General features: G+C 42.8%; 2 protein-coding genes across 3 annotated transcripts; one reads left to right on the top strand and one right to left on the bottom strand.

The window, feature by feature from the left end:
- Positions 1-894: 894 nt before the first annotated feature.
- On the top strand, positions 895-14,226 carry LOC308334876 (solute carrier family 2, facilitated glucose transporter member 4-like). Its single transcript, XM_080791758.1, has 11 exons — positions 895-1,227; positions 3,629-3,724; positions 6,412-6,572; positions 8,375-8,499; positions 8,794-8,909; positions 9,940-10,102; positions 10,551-10,738; positions 10,856-10,960; positions 11,774-11,875; positions 12,105-12,308; positions 12,771-14,226. The coding sequence occupies exons 1-11, from the start codon at positions 1,195-1,197 to the stop codon at positions 12,993-12,995; spliced, it is 1,518 nt and encodes a 505-aa protein (XP_080647884.1). The 5' UTR covers positions 895-1,194; the 3' UTR covers positions 12,996-14,226.
- A 230-nt stretch (positions 14,227-14,456) lies between these two features.
- LOC308334881 (Y-box-binding protein 2-A-like) lies at positions 14,457-19,534 on the bottom strand. 2 transcript variants are annotated; one of them, XM_080791765.1, is made up of 10 exons: positions 19,402-19,534; positions 18,356-18,419; positions 17,820-17,853; positions 17,650-17,739; positions 17,279-17,518; positions 16,587-16,669; positions 16,247-16,478; positions 15,662-15,910; positions 15,506-15,573; positions 14,457-15,071 (listed from the first exon to the last, which is right to left on the bottom strand). In XM_080791765.1, the coding sequence occupies exons 1-9, from the start codon at positions 19,487-19,489 to the stop codon at positions 15,535-15,537; spliced, it is 1,119 nt and encodes a 372-aa protein (XP_080647891.1). In that variant the 5' UTR covers positions 19,490-19,534; the 3' UTR covers positions 14,457-15,071; positions 15,506-15,534. The 2 variants fall into 2 exon arrangements, with proteins under 2 accessions (XP_080647891.1, XP_080647892.1); XM_080791766.1 differs by having other exon boundaries at positions 15,506-15,570.
- Positions 19,535-20,164: the final 630 nt, after the last annotated feature.

Genomic DNA, 20,164 nt, shown 5'->3' with positions numbered 1-20,164 from the left:
GTTGTGACTGCTATTTCCAGTGAGGAGCCCCGCAACACACCCCAGCCTAGTGTACAGGGAGGATGTACAGTAGTGCCTCCATGCTACACCTCCTGTTCAACAACACCAACAGCTGACAGCCCAGCGGCTAGCCCAAAGTTTAGTGCAGCAACAAAGATAGCCCTCTGTGATTGCCTTCCATTCCCCGAATACATGCAATTGTGTTCCTATATAGATGCTCGGACAAGCTGAATGCACCACAGTGGATTCGAACCCTGAGACTCTATACGGTGCTACCCAAGTGCTTACTGCCATTTGTAACTTTATTACAATTTTTGCCATGTCAAGGAGCCGAAAACCAATAATTTGGTGTACTTGGATAATGAGATGTAACAAAAATGTCCCCAGCCAGTGGCAGGCACCTCTATACCACCAACTCAAGTGGAATGCTCCAAATTTAGGGCCCACCTGTTGCTTTGGGAAGGATTAATCCTTTTATCTATAAGGAGGGTTTGTGGATCAGGAGTGGGCTTGTGGCTTACAGCGAGGGGCCATGATGACCGCTTTGGCATGTGTTCTAAAATAGAAATGGGATTTGTAACTTTAGCTAAAGACAAACAATGGCAGGTTGGGTGACAGAGACGAGTCCCCTAGCTGTCAATGGTGGTACTCAACGACTGTAATGGTGAGTCATACTGTAGCACCAGACCAGACTGTGTGCACCGGTGCTCACAGTATTGGCTAGTAATACAGTCTCTGATATATTTCCCGTCTCAGCAGAGGAGGTCACATAAGTCTGTTCTTTTAATACATCTATAGTCACAGGTTGCTGTTAAACAGCCCCTCCTGTGGTGCTCCACTCCGCCCACCATGCAGTAGCCTATCCCCCTCCCAAAGCACAGAGAGACACTGAGAGAGAGGCAGGTGTGTGTGTGTGTACAGTATGTGTGTGTGTATGTGTGAGTGTGTGTATGTGTGTGCAGATGGCATTCTATTCCCAGTTGAACAGGCTCGACACAAACTTCAGAGGAGACAGGACTAAGACAAGATAAACCACCTTGGGCTCTTTTTTTTATGTGGATTCTACTTTTCCAGTTCTGCTAAATAACTTGGTCAAGGCTGTTATTCTGTAGGGGAAAGTTTCACGTGGTCTTCAGTTTGCACTAAAGTGTACATCTGTCTCTTGCTACTCTTGGGTGTCTGACTGTCAAAGTCATGCCGGCCGGGTTCCACCAACTCGGAGGGGAGGTAATTTTCAAGATTCCTTTTTGACTTACCAGATGGAATATGTTTCTTTTGTAGTAACAGAAAATAAATGATGGTCTTAAGTGTAGCAAGTTCTCCAGTATTGCCATGAAACTGCTATGCATTTTCTATTGTCCTGAAATTGATTTTATGGACCGGTTTGTGTTGAACAAAGGTGGAATGCCCTGAAATGGATTGATCTAAAACCACATAGGCTACAAATAATTGTTTAGCTCATTTAACTATTGTCCAGTACAATCTTGTTATAAACTTGCCTCCATTCATCATGTTTTCACCATCCATCCATCCATCCATCTGTGTTTACAAGCAGCTTAAACAGCGTGACAAATCCAGATCCTGAGTGTTAACTTATATTTTATATTCCTCAAAGTAAGCCTAACTCACACCAACCCTATGTAAAGACACTGTGGCCCCAATAAGTACCCTTCTATGGGTGACCTTGGCCAGGCTACTTTATGGTACAGGTCAGAGTAGTACTGTAGTGTAGTTGGTTAGAGTTGTTAAAGGCCATCCGACTGGTTTCACGTGCGCATGTCAACAATAGGCTACTCCCTCTCCGACCGTGTAGTACTGGGCTGGCGTTGGTGTTGTCTTTTCCTGGTGTTAAAGACTGCATTAAATTGGTGTAATCTTGTCCTACCCACTCCTTTAGCCACTTATTACAGCCACTTGCATTACTGATGAGAGTTTAACTGACAGCTTCTATCCTACCTTCTCTTTCACAAGGACACATACCCACTCAAACATTAGGCCTATACATTCTTGCAAATGTGCGTGCGTGCGTGTGTGTGCGCACACACAGGCCCCTTTGTTTTGGTTTATGATTACCAAACAACGCTTATCTGGAGACTCAACACAGCACTCACAGCAAGCAAGGTCAAGACATAGTTTTAAAAAGACACGTCCGAGCTTGCTTGAATTACTGTAACAAAACATTAAATTAAACGTCTTTTGTTACAGGAATTCACAATAAATATACTGTAACATAATATATATAATAGAACAAAATAGTGTTGAATAGCATAGAACAGAACCATAGCCAATTTCGCTAAGTTTGCCCACAAATAAAACATTGTGTATATGGAATTTACCTTTGATTTTGTTAGACAGATGACAAAACCACCTTTTAGACAATCAAATCACACCTGTGTGAACTGCAACTATAGTACTAAGCCCCCTCCCTGGCCTCTGTGTTTGTGTGTGTGTGTGTGTGTGTGTGTGTGTGTGTGTGTGTGTGTGTGTGTGTGTGTGCGCGTGTGCGTGTGTGTGTGTGTGTGTGTGTGTGTGTGTGTGTGTGTGTGTGTGTGTGTGGGGGGGGGGGGGTGGTGCTGTGGGATGGTGTCAGGCAGGTTTGCATCTGATAATGAGAAAATGCTGTGGAAAGAAAGTGCTCTAGTACAAGTCTTGATAAGACGTTTCACTCCCGCCCCTCACAGGAAATGTCATCGCAGCAGCAGGTCAATCCCTACTGTAACGCTACTGTTCTGTTAGTGTGTCTATGAGCAAGGCACTGAGAGCCATTCCCTAGTGCAGTGGTTCCCAAACTTTTTCATGTCAAGGACCCCCAAATTGACCCAAATTAGTCTACAGACCCCCATTTAATGGCATTTCTATCTCTGGGACCCCCGATTTATATTGTGAAAATCAAATTTGTACAAATGTTGTACACTGTCAGAGTTACAGACCCATAAGGGTCCATTTGGTTACAAACTATCATTTAGGTGGGTACCCCGGACTCCCTCAAGAACCCCTGGGGGTCCCCGGACCCCACTTTGGGAACCACTGCCCTAGTGCTCACGATAGTGTTGCAGAGAGAAGCTATTAAGCCTCCACTCACAGTACAGTATACAGTAGATTGTCAAGTCCTATACAGCACTAAACAGATCTCATTAGGATCATAGTTATATATAGCAGATATTATAGGTGGGGGCTGTACTGTATGTACAGCATGCATGTGTTCAGTCCATAGACTGACTGCCCCTGCAAGTACGAGCAGTTTACATTATACTCTCATAAACGTCAGCATACCATCTATATATACATTTGAGTTGCGACTTGGCGACGGAAGTCAAGGTCACCAAGTCATAGCTTTGTGACGTATGCGGAGTATGCGGAAGTTTGACCCATTGATGCCTGCAGCTGATTGGGGTCACATTCAAGTCACACACACACACACACACACACACACACACACACACACACACACACACACACACACACACACACACACACACACACACACACACACACACACACACACACACACACACACACACACACACACACACACACACACCAGGAAGGAGGGGTAATTACAAGTCAACAATGTGCTTTTTATTAATATTTCTCTCTCTCTGCTGTGTTTCATGTGTGTCTACCATAGACAATAACAGGGACTCTTGTTCTCTCCGTCTTCACTGCTGTACTGGGATCTCTGCAGTTTGGATACAACATCGGCGTTATCAATGCCCCTCAGAAGGTAATATTGCTAGTCCTGATTTACGGCTTAAGCGAGTTAACAATATTTGCTAGTTTGCTAACATATTACAGATGTTCTAAATACTAACCTGCTGTCTATATTAAAAATGTTTTGCAGCTCCATTTGATGCATTGGTTTAGCACATGTCGTCCCTTTAATATCAAGCAGGGCCTCAGAGAAGTTGAAGCAAATCACGTTACAGCATTAACTCAAATGTCTAGTGCAGGATGTGTGAGGGACCACTGATGGGACAGGCTGGGGAGTGACACACTTTGTTTCAACTTTCAAAAGTAAAGAGCATATTGTTCTTGTTACTGCTACTGTTACAGTTACTATTGCTCTTAATAACTATGAATAGGGTTTTGAATGAACTATGAATTGATCCTTGTGTGTGCGCAATATTGTCATTAAGTGGTGCAATGGAAACCTGCAATGTTTAAATGGTGTTGTCATTGTTGTCATTACAATGACCACTTTAGACCTCCAGGCTTTACTGTAAACTGTAGCAAATGCTTCTTAGTCTGATGGCTGCCAGCAATTCCTATTCACAATGGTAGAGAGGTGACAGAGATTGGGTATAGAATTGTCAGTGTGGACTGGAGTCAGGCCTATTTTCCATCAGCACCTATGATTTCTTTCCCCCCAGTCCCATATTAGGCCCCATGTTTCCTCAGCATCAGAGACGCAATGAAACCATGCAAAAAGTGAATATAGAGAGAGAATATGACCTGCATTCAACTCTACTGTGGAGAAAGGGGGTCAACAAGAATTATTCTATCACTAATAGAGAAACTATTAGTAAAAGCTGGAGATATGAAATGAAAGAAGAGAGAGTGTGTAAAGGGGCGGCAGCCGCTTAATTGGCGAGCCTCTCAGTTATGTCAACATGAGGGGGTGTGTGTGCGCAATGTGCTCTCCACAGTAAAACAGGGCTGTGCCAGAAATACTCCCGTCCCTTCTTTCCCCTCTACATCACCCTTCTCCTCTATCAGGCCATCATCACACGTTCCCTACTACTCCATCCAACCAGTCTGCCCCCCCTTTCCTCTTCTCCCCCCTCTTCTCCATCTCGGGTATCCTTCACATCTGAGAGAGCCAAGAGACAGGGGAGGTTTACGACTGCTCTGCCTCCAGTGTAATGGGAAATAAGTGCTATTTCTGTCCCTTTTCTCAGGGGTCGGAGGCTACACAGTAAAATACAGAATGATAATAGCCCTTCACATAATCCCACCCCAAAAAGCGATTGTCCAATGCCAATCCAAATAGTTTAGCAACGGTTGCTATGCAGGTCAAGCTTTCTTCGCTGCTAACGTGCCTATTGGACAAGGATGGGTTGGGGAGGGATTTAGTGAAGGGATAATTTAACGCCAGAAGAGTAAAAACACACTTTCACAGCTAAATGAACACTTTGCTGTGCAGGACAATAAAATCTGGTTCAGATTATTGTGAAGGCACGTGCACACAGTCACACACACACACGCACGCACGCACGCACGCACGCACGCACGCACGCACGCACGCACACACACACACACACACACACACACACACACACACACACACACACACACACACACACACGTTTGTCACATTCAGAGTGGGACATGGCACAGTGTATGAATGGTAGCTCACAGAATCATACATAAAATACATAGATACAGATTGTGGATGCACAAATATATATGTTTTCTGCCAAAATTGGTTCTCTAGATTCTCCTAAATTGCATAAATCATGCAGTATTATCTTATATTATTGTTGATGCAGAACAGAGAGAATAATTAGACAAATCAACCATCAACCATACGCATACGGCACCACATCAACTCAACAACCTTTTTACTGGTATCTTTGTCGTTTTTGTATCCCTATTCTTTTCATACAATAACATTATATAAACATTAAGTATTGCTTATCAAGTATTGCTTGTGGATTGAATTGTGAATTGAATTTGCTGAGCTCTGAATCTGTCTTGAGAGATACATTTTGGGTTGGCAGGAGAAAGGAGCAGGAGCTCACGACCCACAACCAACTCCCCCCCTCCGCTCCCACGAATCTATCTGTGCATGTGCCTGTGACCACTGCTTCTGTGACCTTTGATGAGTGTATTTTTCCCAGAGCCTTTTTTTCCTAGATACTTAAGTTGGCACACTGCCAACATGTAACACTAGCTTTTCACAGCGAGAGATCCCAAAACCAGAATAGAAAGACTAGACTATAGGCTTTGCTATTGTGTAAGACAAACCGTCTATCTATGTGTTTTTTTTTTGAGGACAGCTTTGGACGTTTGTCATTGTGATTGAAGCATAGTGGCAATAGAAAGGTTCCTGACTGAACAATTTGCTCCAGTATTCAGGCGTGCCTCTCTCAGAACTCATTCAAACCAAGACTGCGATAGTTTATGATAACCCAGGCTATATGTATGCACATAGTGTGTTATCCAAAAGTCAATAAATTTCACCCTTTCTAGCCCCGCTGCCAGCTAAGGGCTCCAAGTTCTCACCACTGTTGACTTTCATTATAAAATAATAAATTAAAGTGAGTGAACACAAGAAATGTGGCACTGATGGGTCTAGCGTTTCTGTGAGATTATCCGTAAAAAGGAGATGTGTGAATATCGTCGAGATATTTACAGTGATGAGGCTAGTTACCTGTGAAACATGTCTGATCATTTCTCTGTCTGGTCCAGATCATTGAGAGTGACTACAATGCTACGTGGGTACACCGGCACGGAGAGAGCATCCCCTCAGGGACCCTGACCTCGCTGTGGTCACTGTCGGTGGCCATCTTCTCCATAGGAGGCATGATCTCCTCCTCCTGTTTGGGGTTCGTCTCAGAGTGGCTGGGAAGGTAGGGAGAACCAAAAGTATGGAGCTGCATGCGGTCAGCCTGGCATTGCCAGAGTGATTACGTGGATTCACTCACATGTTGGTACCGGCGTGGAGGAACATTTGAGTGAATCCATGTCATCAGTCTGTCAATGCCAGGCATACCAAGCATCACACACACACACACACACACACACACACACACACACACACACACACACACACACACACACACACACACACACACACACACACACACACGTACACACCACCATCATCATCATCATCATCATCATCATCATCATCATCATCATCATCATAAACCAACATAGTTTAAACCAATGCATTATATTGTACTTGTTTGTGAACATACTACTCAGTCAATCCATAGCATGAAAATAATTAAATGAATAAAGAAAGAAGGAACACTTTGGAGGATCCAAACCATGAGTCATGGTTTGCTTTCCATCTCATCCAAACTAGATCATATGTCAGTCATTCAGACAGCGGGGAAAGTTCTCGCTGCAACTTGAACTGGGACTCAAACTGGACATCAGCCCACGGCTGCCATTGAGTGAAAGGGGATCCCCGATGCACATGGCCATTGGGTGGGGGTTGAACTTGTCACCGCTTGTCCTGAGGACAGCCAGGACAAGTTGTTATTCAAGATGCAGGTCACCAGATCAGCATACGTCAATATGCTTCATATGACGCTTGACCCCCTTCGTCCCTTAATATGCTCTCTGATTGTTGTGCCCATGTGGGGGTCTAATATGGAAGCATAAAGCTGCCAAAAGTCTAATGAAATGGAAAATACAAATCGTGCAATGAGTGACAGAAAATGTGTTGTTAAAATGTGATTTGCTTTGGCTTTTCATTCGGTCATAGAATGAGCACACCTGGAGATGAAATGTAAATGCTATTGCATTATATATTAAATTTCATTTGAATTTTCAAAATTGCATTTTCATTTTAATATTGTCCCCAATTAGTGGGCATTTGAAAATTTAAAATCAAATGCTCTTTTATTTATCGTTTTAATTCTGTCATAGAATGAGCACATCTGTAGTTTTAATGTAAATGCTATTGTATTTTAGATTTATTTTTGTCTCAAGAAATGACCTGATGATTTAAAAGCATTATTCTTATTTCAATTGACTTTTTGTATTTGCCATTTCATTTGAATTTCTAATGCCCTCAAAACGTACCGTAACTTACCCAAATAAAATAGGTTCTGTCATACAGTCATAGAATCAATCATAATCTCTCAATTAGTTATTCCTAAACTTGATGCCTACCTGCAAAGCCACACATTATTACAAAGGAACTTGGATTCTGAGGTTAGCACAATTGTCTGTGTAGGACACTGCCATCTAGGGGCAAAATGTTTGACAAACTTAATTTTGTAGACAACTAGAACTTGGTGAGCCCAGACCATGGGCATTGGGCAACATATTATGATATTATGATATGTTATTTAATAGTTGGTGGCTCCTTTCAGACCATTGGAATCTTAAAAGTTGAATGTGTATATAAACATTTTCTGGTCAACCTATACCGTAAGGCTAATTTACCTAACTTAGGCAACATCTTGATTTTAGCAGTGGACTGCTAACAGACCATCAGCACTCACTAGAATGCACAGTATGCACCTAAAATGACTGGATGCCTGCTATTGACAATAACAGATATGGTATTTTCAGCATACTGTACATTTAATAATAAGTATGATACCGGTATAAACATATAATCGTTGCAACATTAAGTGTATTTGGTAAGGCTTAACAACAGTACAATGATTATATGACATCTGTGTTTTGTTAGGAGGAAAGCCATGCTCATAAACAACCTGCTGGCCTTCATCGGTGGAGCGTTGATGGGCATGTCCAAGCTGTGCCGCTCCTATGAGATGATGATTTTTGGACGCTTTGTGATTGGAGCTTACTGTGGTAAGAAGCAGGTTGCCCTCAGTCACTGTTGACAATAATTACAAAGACAGAGATGTTACGATTGAGTGGCACACGGTTAGGCTACAACTGTAGATTTGGAGATGCTGGTCTGTTAACGCATACCACTTCCACTTGTTATAATGTCTTCTATACTGTTCTGACATAGTTGAATTGAAACAGCAAATATGATTCAATATTCACACACACACACACACACACACACACACACACACACACGACCGTAAGGCATGAAATAGAAACTGTCCCTCACCACCAGATATATTTTCTTTCCAGGGTTGGCATCAGGTTTGACACCAATGTACGTGGGTGAGATTGCACCCACCAGTCTGCGAGGGGCCCTGGGCACCCTGCACCAGTTGGCTATAGTCATCGGCATTCTCATCGCACAGGTGAGATTTTACACTATGATGCCAATGGCACACTTTTACCCCACAGATACAGAAACAATGTATTCGTTCATGTTTGTGTGCGTGCGTGTATGTGTGATGTAACTTGAGAAGAGATGACTGGCTTTCCATGCAACATATTGGGAATGATCTGTAGGCTGCCCCGAAGATATTAACTTTTGAGTTGAAGAGGTAAAAGGCCAAGCTTACCATCATGGTCAAGGGCGCCCACTGCTCCTAATAGTTAGGATGAATAAATGTAGAGGACAGATTTCACGTAATAATGTACAGTCACAAGCCAATACTTGACTATGCAACTGGTCATAACTCTGGAATGGAGAGTAGTAGAAAGAGAGATGTTGTTCTTGGCGCTTCCTGGTGGAAACCCTACCCACACCGACCAACATCTCTTGTTCTACTCCAGGGGTGGGCAATTTTGATGATGTAGAGGGCCACTATATTTCCACACTCACTCCAGAAGGCCACATTGCATATTACTGTCGTAGCAAAAATAGCCGATCTACAAGCTCAAAACGCGTTGCACTGTGACACGTTTTGAGCTTGTAGATCAGCTATTTTTGCTATATTTGAATTGAAATGAAAAGTAACCTTTTTAATTTAATTTCAAATGCATTTAGTTATAGTTAACTTTATGAACTAAATACAAATACATTGGACATAAAAAACAACAACATTGTAATACTAGTCATTAAGCTACTAATATACTGAAGTAATTAAAGCGGGTCATGTTTGGAATTATAACAGCTGAAATCAATATCAGTATTCTGATATTAACATGCAGGCCGCATTAAGTGAAGGTGGGGGCCACATGTGGCCCCCGGGCCGCCAGTTGCCCATGTATGTTCTACTCCATTCATTTCTTCATTAATGAGTGCCTACTGTGTGCTTTGGATCTTAGAGTCAGTGTCAATTTGAATGTGTGAATGATGTAATTTTCCAGAGGTCCATAATAAGTTTGTAAATGTTCTACTGTTTGTAATCTCATCTCCATGCTCCTTCTCTTGCTCTGTAGATCCTTGGTCTGGAGTCTTTACTGGGAAGTGAAGAGTTATGGCCCGTGCTGCTGGGGATAACAGTGATACCTACTGTGCTTCAGATGGCCCTCCTGCCCTTCTGCCCTGAGAGCCCAAGATTCCTCTACATTGTACGCAGTCAGGAGCACCAAGCCAAGAGGGGTGAGGGAACACACACGTTTACTCGCTTTAAGTTTGTTTGTAGATATTCCACTTCACTCAGTGTGACTAAAGGGTCACACTCAGAAATCTCTGTTTACACAATTATAATTATTTCAACGATTCATAGGCTTTTCATCAATGTGAAGACCACACAGCTGAAAATGTTTTGTGGTATGGCATATGAATTATTAAACTAAGTAAACAGACTTTTCTGAATGCAACCCTTTCCTTACATACGTAAGTAGTAAGTACCGTTACTTTGTTGAACTCTCCCTTGGTGCTACTGGGTAAATGAAATACCTCCAAAAGTCTGCATGGTTAACATGTGAGACAAACTTTTGTTACGGCAGGCAAAAAGAGCAGCAGGCAGTCATACAGATTGAGAAGCAAGCCTATGTACCGTAACGACACGCATACATCTCATTCTTTCCAATCACCTTCTCATCAGGCCTGCGGAGGCTGACAGGCAGGCTGGAGGTGGGAGACATGTTGGCAGAGATGAAGGAAGAGAAGAGGAGAATGGACATGGAGAGGAAGGTGTCCATCCTGGAACTGTTCCGTTCGCCACTATATCGTCAGCCCATCATGATCGCCATCATGCTGCAGCTCTCCCAGCAGCTGTCTGGGGTCAATGCTGTGAGTGCATATTACAGATTCTAGAAGATTGAATGTAAGAATTTAGATCAAAGAAAGGGGATCATTAAACAATCGGTGCAGTAGAGGCTAATCCTTTTCTCTCTCTCTCCTAAACAGATCTTCTACTATTCCACCAGTATCTTCATGAAGGCAGGAGTGCAGAGTCCAGTCTATGCCACCATTGGAGCAGGGGTTGTAAACTGTGCCTTCACTGTGGTCTCGGTTAGTAATCGATTCAACCAACCACCATACAGAACTATCACAAACCCATTATGCGTTACTATTATGTTCCTTTCTACTAAGAGACCCCAATTAATCACAGAGTCTTCAGTCGTTTGTTGTTCTATCTATAGTGCTTCTATAAAGCAATGCCTGACTTACTGTTTAACAAAGCTATCAAAGGGCAAACAAAGATAAGGGGAATTGGTCGTCAGGGCACCAACTTTCCCTGGTAAACTAAATACAATCTATTTGGTCGCAGTAATATGAGAGAGACAGGGAACAAGGAAAGGGTGACCAATTCGGGTGCAGGTCCTTTTTCCGGGTGCAGTACTTAGTTTAGACAGTTTTTGGTTTAGACTAGTCATTGGTTAGACCAGTCATTAGTCCTACAACTACAACCTATCTCAAACCCTCACCCTAAACCTAACCTCCCACGGGGCAGCACACCTAAACCTAACCTTAACCCATGTCTAACCGATGACTAGTCTAAACTAAGTATGCACCCCCTTTTTCCGACCCGCCAAAATTCCGACGGGCAATAGACCGACATTTGTCAGACTATCTCCCGAAATATCAGCTTTTACCGCCAACAGACCGACATGGCATTATACACACGCTGGTGCCCTGACTGCACCTTCCATTTTACAAATATCACCCATACTGTATGTTCACTGTCAAAACAGATGATCTGGTTTCATCAGATGTTGACTTGCTCTCATCCGCAGTCATTCACAGGGCTGACACAGGACACACAAATGTCGACTGAACATCCTTTCTGACCTCTCTGTCATCTGCTTGTGGTCATATCAACAGCTCTTCTTGGTAGAGAGGATGGGTCGGCGAACGCTACACATGCTGGGACTGGCTGGGATGTGCGGCTGTGCCATCATCATGACAATGGCTCTCGCCTTATTGGTCAGTCCCCAACAATTACATTTACAGCACTGATGAGGAACCTGATTTGTCTAAAGTATTTACAGTATATTTTCATAAAACCCTTTGTCCTACACTACAAATGGAGTATTCCATCATACATTTTATGATTAGACAGTCATTTTAGCTTATTTTCTAAACTTGGTGGTCATAGATTTCGTGGAAAACAGCCCTGCCTCTGAATTGTCTCTCTCTCTTCCCCACATGACAGGAAAGTGTCCCTTGGATGAGCTATATCAGCATGTTGGCCATCTTTGGCTTCGTCGGCTTCTTTGAGGTTGGACCAGGCCCCATCCCCTGGTTCTTTGTGGCCGAGCTCTTCTCTCAGGGTCCCAGGCCAGCTGCAATGGCTGTCGCTGGCTGTTCCAACTGGACCGCCAACTTCATTATCGGCATGGGCTTCCAATATGTCGCTGTGAGTTCATGTTAGCCACAATATAGTCATTTTGTTTTAGCTCTACTTCACGGGTGGGCAACTTTGACGAAGACCACTATATTTCCACACTCACTCCACAGGGCCACAGGCCCACATTGCATATTACTCTTGTAGCATAAAAATGCAGATCTATGCGTTTTGAGCTTGTAGATCAGCTATTTTTGCTATATTTGAATTGAAATCCTGAAATATTATTTTTTGCCATTTCATTTCTAATGCATTTAGTTATAGTTGTTAACTTTCTGAACTAAATAGAAATACATTGGACATAAAAAAGACAATAACATTTTAATACTAACAATTAGTTGAAATCAATAATGTATCAATGTTCGATATTAACCTGCGGGCCGCATTAACTGATGGTGGGCCCATTTATGCTCTACTTCATATTGTCTGTGCCACAGCTTCTAAACATTCTGTATTTGTCCTTATTCCACACAGGACCTCTGTGGGCCGTACGTCTTCCTGCTCTTTGCAGGGCTCCTCCTCTTCTTCCTCATCTTCACCTTCTTCCGGGTGCCAGAGACGCGGGGGAAGACCTTTGACCAGATTTCAGCAAACTTCAACACACGCTCACCAGGGGGGATGATGGACTTGGACATTGACATGGACATGGATAAGCCTAGCACGGAGCTAGACTACCTGGGGGAGGAGATTGTCAACTGAGAGCTCTGCCAGCTCAAACCACGGAAAGAAGTCTTGAGAAAGAAATGGTACTGGGTACATGTCGTGGGGTGAACTGTACTGTATACGGACGGGCCTGATTCCAAACGTACTGTATGTTAAGTGCTGTCCAGGTGGAAGGGGATCCAAATTTGGATTTGTGTGTAGGGTTTTAACATGAGAATAAAAGTGTAAATATTTATTGAGCTTTGGGAAAGAAACAAGGAGTTAAGGCCAAGACAAACTTGAACAAGGAAGATGTGTGAACTTTTGAGGTATTAACCGCCAAGATGTACAGTATGTGAATAGACTGCATAATTGTATTCCATAGTTATGCACACCAATGTATCAATGACAGATGGGGGTGGAGGAGAGTATTACTGCACTTTATCTTGAAGAGACATCCAAAGTTTCAAATATAGGTGAAAGTTAGCTACAGGAGTTGACTATGCATTTGCCCATCTTCAGTGAGGTAGGTGAATGCCGACAACTTAAAAAATGATTTTGAGAAACCCATTGCACAGCCTGCAGAGAAGAGTCTTTGAGGGCATTTTTTTGTAATACCTTAATGTATATAGTGTGGAGTTTCGATTAAAAAGTTGGTGTAAGGATTAAAGGTAGGGTAAGTGATGTTTTTGTTAAAGGTTAAATCACTATTATTCGGATATCATTTGTTCAGTAACAGGGGTCTCCCTGTCGCTCCAGCTCTTTAACAGAAAATACATTTTCAGCCCATCAGGAGAAAGTAGCCCTTTATCAGCTTAATTTTTAATGTTCCAGTTCCAATTGTGTCTGCTAATTTTTGTCATCACTTACAATTCCACTTGTTTAATCTGTATCCTGATTGACTGAATTGTCTAAACTGTTCTCAAGTGAGGAGATCTAAAATCCACCTATGGGGATTACAATGCACATGAACCAGTGGACTCTGCGCACTCTACCGATGCTCTGACCAAGAAAATCACTTACCCTACCTTTAAGGTTTTTCTACCTACACCAAATGTGCTCACTGCTTTTCGTTGCAATGGCACAAAGTACTAGCATAAAAATCTATAATTTTTAATAGCTACCTTTAAAATGTAGCTTGCGTAAATCTTTGTAATGCAAATTGCAAACCTTAGTTTGTGTTCCTGTCACCTACGTGTGCCGTTTGCTGTCTATTCTTTACGTGTGCCTTATTTGTATTGAAATTGTTGAAAGATGACCTGTAATTTATATAAAGAGTGAATTCTGATTCAGTAGTCATGAGTCTCAGTATTACGGAAGCAAACTCTACATGCAGCAAGAGGTTCAGTTAAAACCAATTCTGACCTGAGATCAGATTCTAAAAATGTCTGTTTGAAAATGAGTTTTCTGAAAAAGCTGTTTCTATGTCAGTGGTTCTTCGATTTTTCAAAAATAGCTAAAGCATAACGTAATGCTAACACCAAAAGGGGTTCCCACCTAAAATGGGTCAAGTACAATTACATGGGCACAAAGACATCTAAAACAAGTCACAACTCAGAATCACTGTCTTTGCACACAATTTATTATTTATCTTTATGTTAACATTGCACATAATCCCCTCCAAACAAGGCACGTAAAAAAATAAGACAAAATAAAACAAATACAAAAATAATTTTCCTCTCATAGATTTATCCCACAGAGATAAAAATCTAACTGGGGATGTAATGGTTTAGAACTGAGTGGGGTGGCATGGAAATAAGGACTCCACAAATGCACCACCACTCACCTGCTTGGCTCCACATCAAACCCACGAAAAACAAAAAACAAATCTCGGCTGGTTCTTTTAGTCCACTGTCATGCCGAATAGGAGTCAAAGAAAAATGCTGAGGGGGGTTTATTGAACCGGGCTACCAAGCAGATTTTTCCACTCATTTTAACATTTCTCTTCAAAGATGTAATTCAATTTATAAATATACACATCCCCCACCCATCTCACACCCTCCCTCTCATGTCTAGACAAGATCAGGGGGCCATGGGGGTCAGGGGTGGTGGGTGGCAGGATGGAGAGTACAAGGGAGGGGAAAGCAGTGCGTGTTGTGAAATGGGCCCCGTCCCCCAGATAATCTGCAGGACCTAAAATAAAAAAAAATACAGCACAAAAGGACACGAGTCATTAAAAGACAGTGTAAACCAAAATAACCCTTTCTATGAATGAAGGGCTTAAGATGGGGCAAGTGATTATTTGGTTAAGTGTTAAATAGCACTAAATTCTGATCATTGCCATAGCTAGTGTCTTCAGTAACAGGATGTCTAGACAACTCAGACGAGGATACAGATAAACAAGTGAAATTCAAAGTGATGACACAATAATCAGACAAACTATCGATATGAAAATGAAGCCGATAATGGATACGCTCTCCCGATAGCTGAGATTTTGCAACCCACCTGAAAAGGACTTCCATTTATTGAAGAGCTGGACAAACAGGGATACTCCCGTTACTGAACGAACACTATGGCAATGATGACCAGCACAATATATAGGGTTGCACTCGTTTAACATGTCTCACCTCTTTCAAAGGGTCATGCAATACCCATATCACACTGTGGATGCAGGGACTGTCGTAGCAGGCGCCTGCTGCAATGAGAGGAAATAATGTGTCAAACATTATACATGAGTTAAACTTAAAATGGCATGTTTGTAGAATGCTAATAAAACGTCTTACCTCAGGTGATGTTACCTCAGGTGTTTTTACCTCAGGTGATTTTGGTGATTTAGGAGAGGACTTTGGCGATTTTGATGCAGATTTGGCGTTAGCTGGCTTTGAGGTCTGAGGCGGAGTGCTGGGCTCTGAGGCAGGCTTCTGAGGAGAGGTGCTGGGCTCTGAGGCAGGCTTCTGAGGAGAGGTGCTGGGCTCTGAGGCAGGCTTCTGAGGAGAGGTATCAGTCTCAGAGGCAGGCTTCTCTACCCCGTTCTAGAGAAGGGTGGAGAGAAAAAATAATTAATTTCTCAAAGACTGGCAACTTAGTGGCGTTTTATTTCCATGTGCATGACGATTAATCTCAAATTGCATTTTGAGTTGGGAGTCCAGTCACACTCAAACCAGTCCCCCCGACCATGATAACCAAACCCACTCATGGCACATGCATCATGTCATTCTTGAAATACTGCTAAAGAAAATGGCACATCAGTGCGCATTTCAGCTTGAACCTTGCTCAAATTATAAATTTAGGATATGCATGCTAATTTTATTTATTTATTTATATTTTTATAATTGGTGACATCTGTTTCAATTGCTATGAACGCTTACTTTAGAGACAGATGATTCAGAGGCCCTTTGTCTGCGGCGACTAAACTGTCGGCGGGGCTTCTGATCTAGCCCCTCAGAGTCTCCGTTGGGTTTCTGGCCAACAGGGACATCTTCCTGGACTTCCTGCTTGACCACGACCTCCTCCTCCCCCTGAGTTTCCCCCAGGGAGGTTTCCAGCTGGGACGTCTCAGTCTCCGATTGCTGCTTGAATTGAGGTCTGGGTCGGAACGGCCTGTGGACCAAGGAAGGAACAGTAAATGGCATGAGGGATTCATCAGTGTTGGGACTCATTGGGACAATGACAAAGAAAAAAAAAAAACGCTGATGAGATTTTATTCACCTGCGGTATGGAGGTCTGAATCTGCGCCGTGGTGGCCTCTGCTGGTCACCTCCTTGATCTGTCTTCTGTTCTCCAGCCTCACCCTAGAACACACACAGATCAGACCTCACAATATACACTAAAGATTGCACATAACATACCAGGTAGATACATTTCTCTCTTGGGTCTCAAGCTGAAAGGCTGCTCCAACAGTCAACTTACCCAATCTTTCTGTTGTATGAACACAAGACTGCTGTACTTTATACCTCATACTAAGCATTTAAAGTATGAGGTATAAAGTACAGCAGCCTTGTGTTCATACAACAGAAAGATTGGGCAAGACTGACGTTATGCATCTTTCAGGACCTTTCACTGCTTCGTCTCAACCATTACTCTATGGCTCTGGTCTCAGCCACCGGTGTATTTTTTGACATTCCGTTTCGCTTCAAAGTTGAATGTTGCCACTGTTGGAGCAGCCATAAACTACACAGGTTCAACCCGATGTTCTGGGCATCTTTGTAAAAAGCAAGTAAAAGAGCAACGTTTGAGCCGACGAACACAAGTCACTTTTCCATTCACTGTAGTAGAAGAGATAGCCGTTTACACCGCAGCCGTCAGCTCCACCTACAGGAAATGCGTTAGCTGTGACCATGAGAACCGTTTCTGAACGTGTCTATATGCCTGCCTGCCTCTACTTTTGAGCCGCTTGTCACCTCTTGCACTTCCTGTCTGGGTCTACGAGGCCTGCGACGCCGCTGCACAGGTTGCGCGCCCTCACTCTCAACGCCGCCCTCCGAGGCAGAACCCTGGCCGTCACCCTGTGCATCCTGTTCGCCATCGGGTCGGGGGCCACGGGGGAAGAAGCGGCGACGGAATCTGCGTTTATTGGGTGCATAGCGGCTGCCTTTGACAGGGACCCCGCCTGGACCAGTCACATTGGCCGCCTCCGAGCCCTGTGGGGAGGGAGGGATTAGGAGAAGAGGTGCAAACCGTAAATTGAACTAATCAATTTAATTGATGATTTAAATTAATGTTGGGGGGGGGAAAGGCACAATTAATATTAGGTTTAACTCTTCATCCTTACCTTGCTGGCTTCTATAACGTCAAACTCCACAACCTCCCCATCTCCCACACTGCGCAGGAATTTCCTAGGATTGTTTTTCTTGATGGCGGTCTGAGGGAACAGATTACCTGCATCAGCTGAAAACATCAAGCTATACAAAAACATATTTTGGACACCAGAAAAACACCCACCTGATGGACAAACACGTCTTCTTTGGTGTCATTTCTATGGGGTGATAAAACGGCCATTATTGGCTAACACATCACTATAACATGTCAACAGGCATTTCACTTTAAATCTCTACTCAGGCTCCATTTTAACAAAGTTATATATATATATAAATAAAAACACAGCCCCCCCCCCCCCCCCCCCCCCCATTAGGACAAGGCTTCCCAAACATTCAGGCCATGACAATGTAATTTGAACTGGGGATCCCCCACCCTGACAAGCACGTGACTCAGTTCCACAGATCAATATTGTGAAAATAGCTTGTAGATTAGCCATTTTCACAATCTTGGCCGCTTTTCTTAATTTTGTCAATAACTTTAGAAATGTGCAGATACGGCCTGTATAAACTTAATCATCTGGGGAACCACTTGCATTAGGACAATATCAGATGGCATGTCTGATCTGATAAAATTCCAAATTAAAAAACTGCCTGGGTGCACACAAATGTGGCAGCAACTCATAGATCATTAAACAGTACAATCAAAAGGGAACATTGTACCTGTTTATGAAGCCATATCCATTACGCACATTGAACCATTTCACTGTGCCCTGGACTAAGGTGGCTAAAACCAAGAAATGACAACTGTTAATATACATAGTTTACATTTACAAGGGAGACATGGCAATAAAACGGTAAAAAAAGAAAATAAGGTGCATTCTTTTCCAGTGTAGTTTATCAAGCACTGCAGATGTGTCCACTGTGTAAATGATTAAACCCTGTAACCCACTACTAGGTCAAGAGGGAGGTTTACAGAACCTTCATGAGTGAGAGTTGCATTTATCGTCCTCATCTTTAGTTAAAATCAGAAGCACTGACTCAGCAGTTTCAGTAAGCTTCTAAACATTTACACGCAACGCATTTGGGATTTAGATAGAGACGACCTCATTGTGTAAACTAACTAACGTGCATTTTGCTTTATGCGTAATAATCAACGGAAGCCTTGGATCGTAAAACATTTCCCAGATTGGGATTGAAATGATTTGCACCTGTGCGTTCATCTACCTTCCACGTGAACACGTGACTGTAGATGCAAGCAAATCTAGGTCCCCATTTTTAAACTGGTAACCTACATTCACTTCCAAATACAAAATAAATGTGCCTTTTCCTTTCTTGCAATCTGTTGTGTCCCGTTGTAGCTACTTAAAAACACACGGGTGGAAATCAAAACGAAAAATGTGCGATCACACAGTCAAAAGTCTCCCATCTTGCCCTGCTCAAACGACCAAATGTTTTATGCAGTCAACTACTTTGAGCTTTAATTAAGTGTATAGATAACAGAATCATTGATAGATTGTTCCCATGCCCATAAATGTGGGACACGTGTAGGTAGGCTGGTCAGTAAACGAAACTAACGAGTTATCAAAGAAGGCCTGGCTTGTTAAGACTGAAATGTGAATGAATGAAAGATACGGTAACCTCATTTTAATAAATTACAATCCTAAAATAAATCTAACGAGGTCCACTCGACAGCTAAAGCATAATAACCTAAATAAATCTGATCTTTTGCTTTCTAAATGTCTGAACACTTCCCTTCAATGACGCACCTATAATCTTTCTCTCCGGCTGTGGTAGGTCTTCCTCCACTTCCACGGGGGCCGATGGTGGGTCGCTCTGCGCTTCGGTGTCTGTCATACTCTCTGGGATACACTTTAAACTTTGGTGTCCCCCTTCTTTCCAAACTACTTCTATCCGCCGTCGCTAGTTTTATCCCGACATCCTCCAGGCTGCTGCCTTGTAAGCCGCGCCCTCATTGGTTTCCCAATAGACGTGGAATCTAATTGGTTGTTGAGGATGGTTGATGCTGGATCCTGGCGAGGGTAAATATAATCCTGATTGATTAGGCCATGGACCACCCATTTGATCAGATTTGTTGTAATCTCTGGTTGCCTACCCTAATCTACACTGTCAAATCCTCATTTTAATTGAACTGTGGGAGTGTACAAATGGAACAGGGTCAGTGCTTCTCCTCAAGGAGGGGTTCACCTGCCAGCCAGGGGTACTTGGAGGGGTCCAGGGGGTCTCCAGCAAAATGAGTATTTTGACTAATTTGTGTTCTAATCATTAGAGCACAAATTAATCAGGATAAAGGCTAAAGCTTGTTTCCACTGTGGTCCTTTAACCATCGACAATTCTGCACTGATCTATTAGTTCTACACCCAAGCCTTAATATTTATTTCATGCTGGGCTGGTCTAGGCCCAATTTTATAGAATACAGACTGTACATACTGTAAATGTATAGTTACAAAATACACTGACACACACACACACACACACCTGTATTATATGTCAGAGGAAGGGCTTGTGAAT

The sequence above is a fragment of the Protomyctophum bolini genome (genome assembly GCF_963924005.1).
Source record: "Protomyctophum bolini genome assembly, chromosome: 20".
NCBI lineage: Eukaryota > Metazoa > Chordata > Actinopteri > Myctophiformes > Myctophidae > Protomyctophum > Protomyctophum bolini.
This window is presented reverse-complemented; position numbering and strand designations above follow the sequence as displayed.

Bases quoted from the DNA above. Each gene is read 5' to 3' on its own strand.
- LOC308334876 (XM_080791758.1), top strand. From the start codon at position 1,195: ATGCCGGCCGGGTTCCACCAACTCGGAGGGGAG. The intron at 10,739-10,855 runs GTGAGTGCATAT...TCTCCTAAACAG, and splicing joins AGCTGTCTGGGGTCAATGCT to ATCTTCTACTATTCCACCAG. The intron at 11,876-12,104 runs GTCAGTCCCCAA...CCCACATGACAG, and splicing joins CAATGGCTCTCGCCTTATTG to GAAAGTGTCCCTTGGATGAG.
- LOC308334881 (XM_080791765.1), bottom strand. From the start codon at position 19,489: ATGACAGACACCGAAGCGCAGAGCGACCCACCATCGGCCCCCGTGGAA. The intron at 18,420-19,401 runs GTGCGTCATTGA...TCTTGGTTTTAG, and splicing joins GCCGGAGAGAAAGATTATAG to CCACCTTAGTCCAGGGCACA. The intron at 16,479-16,586 runs GTGAATAAAATC...CTTGGTCCACAG, and splicing joins TTCAGACCTCCATACCGCAG to GCCGTTCCGACCCAGACCTC.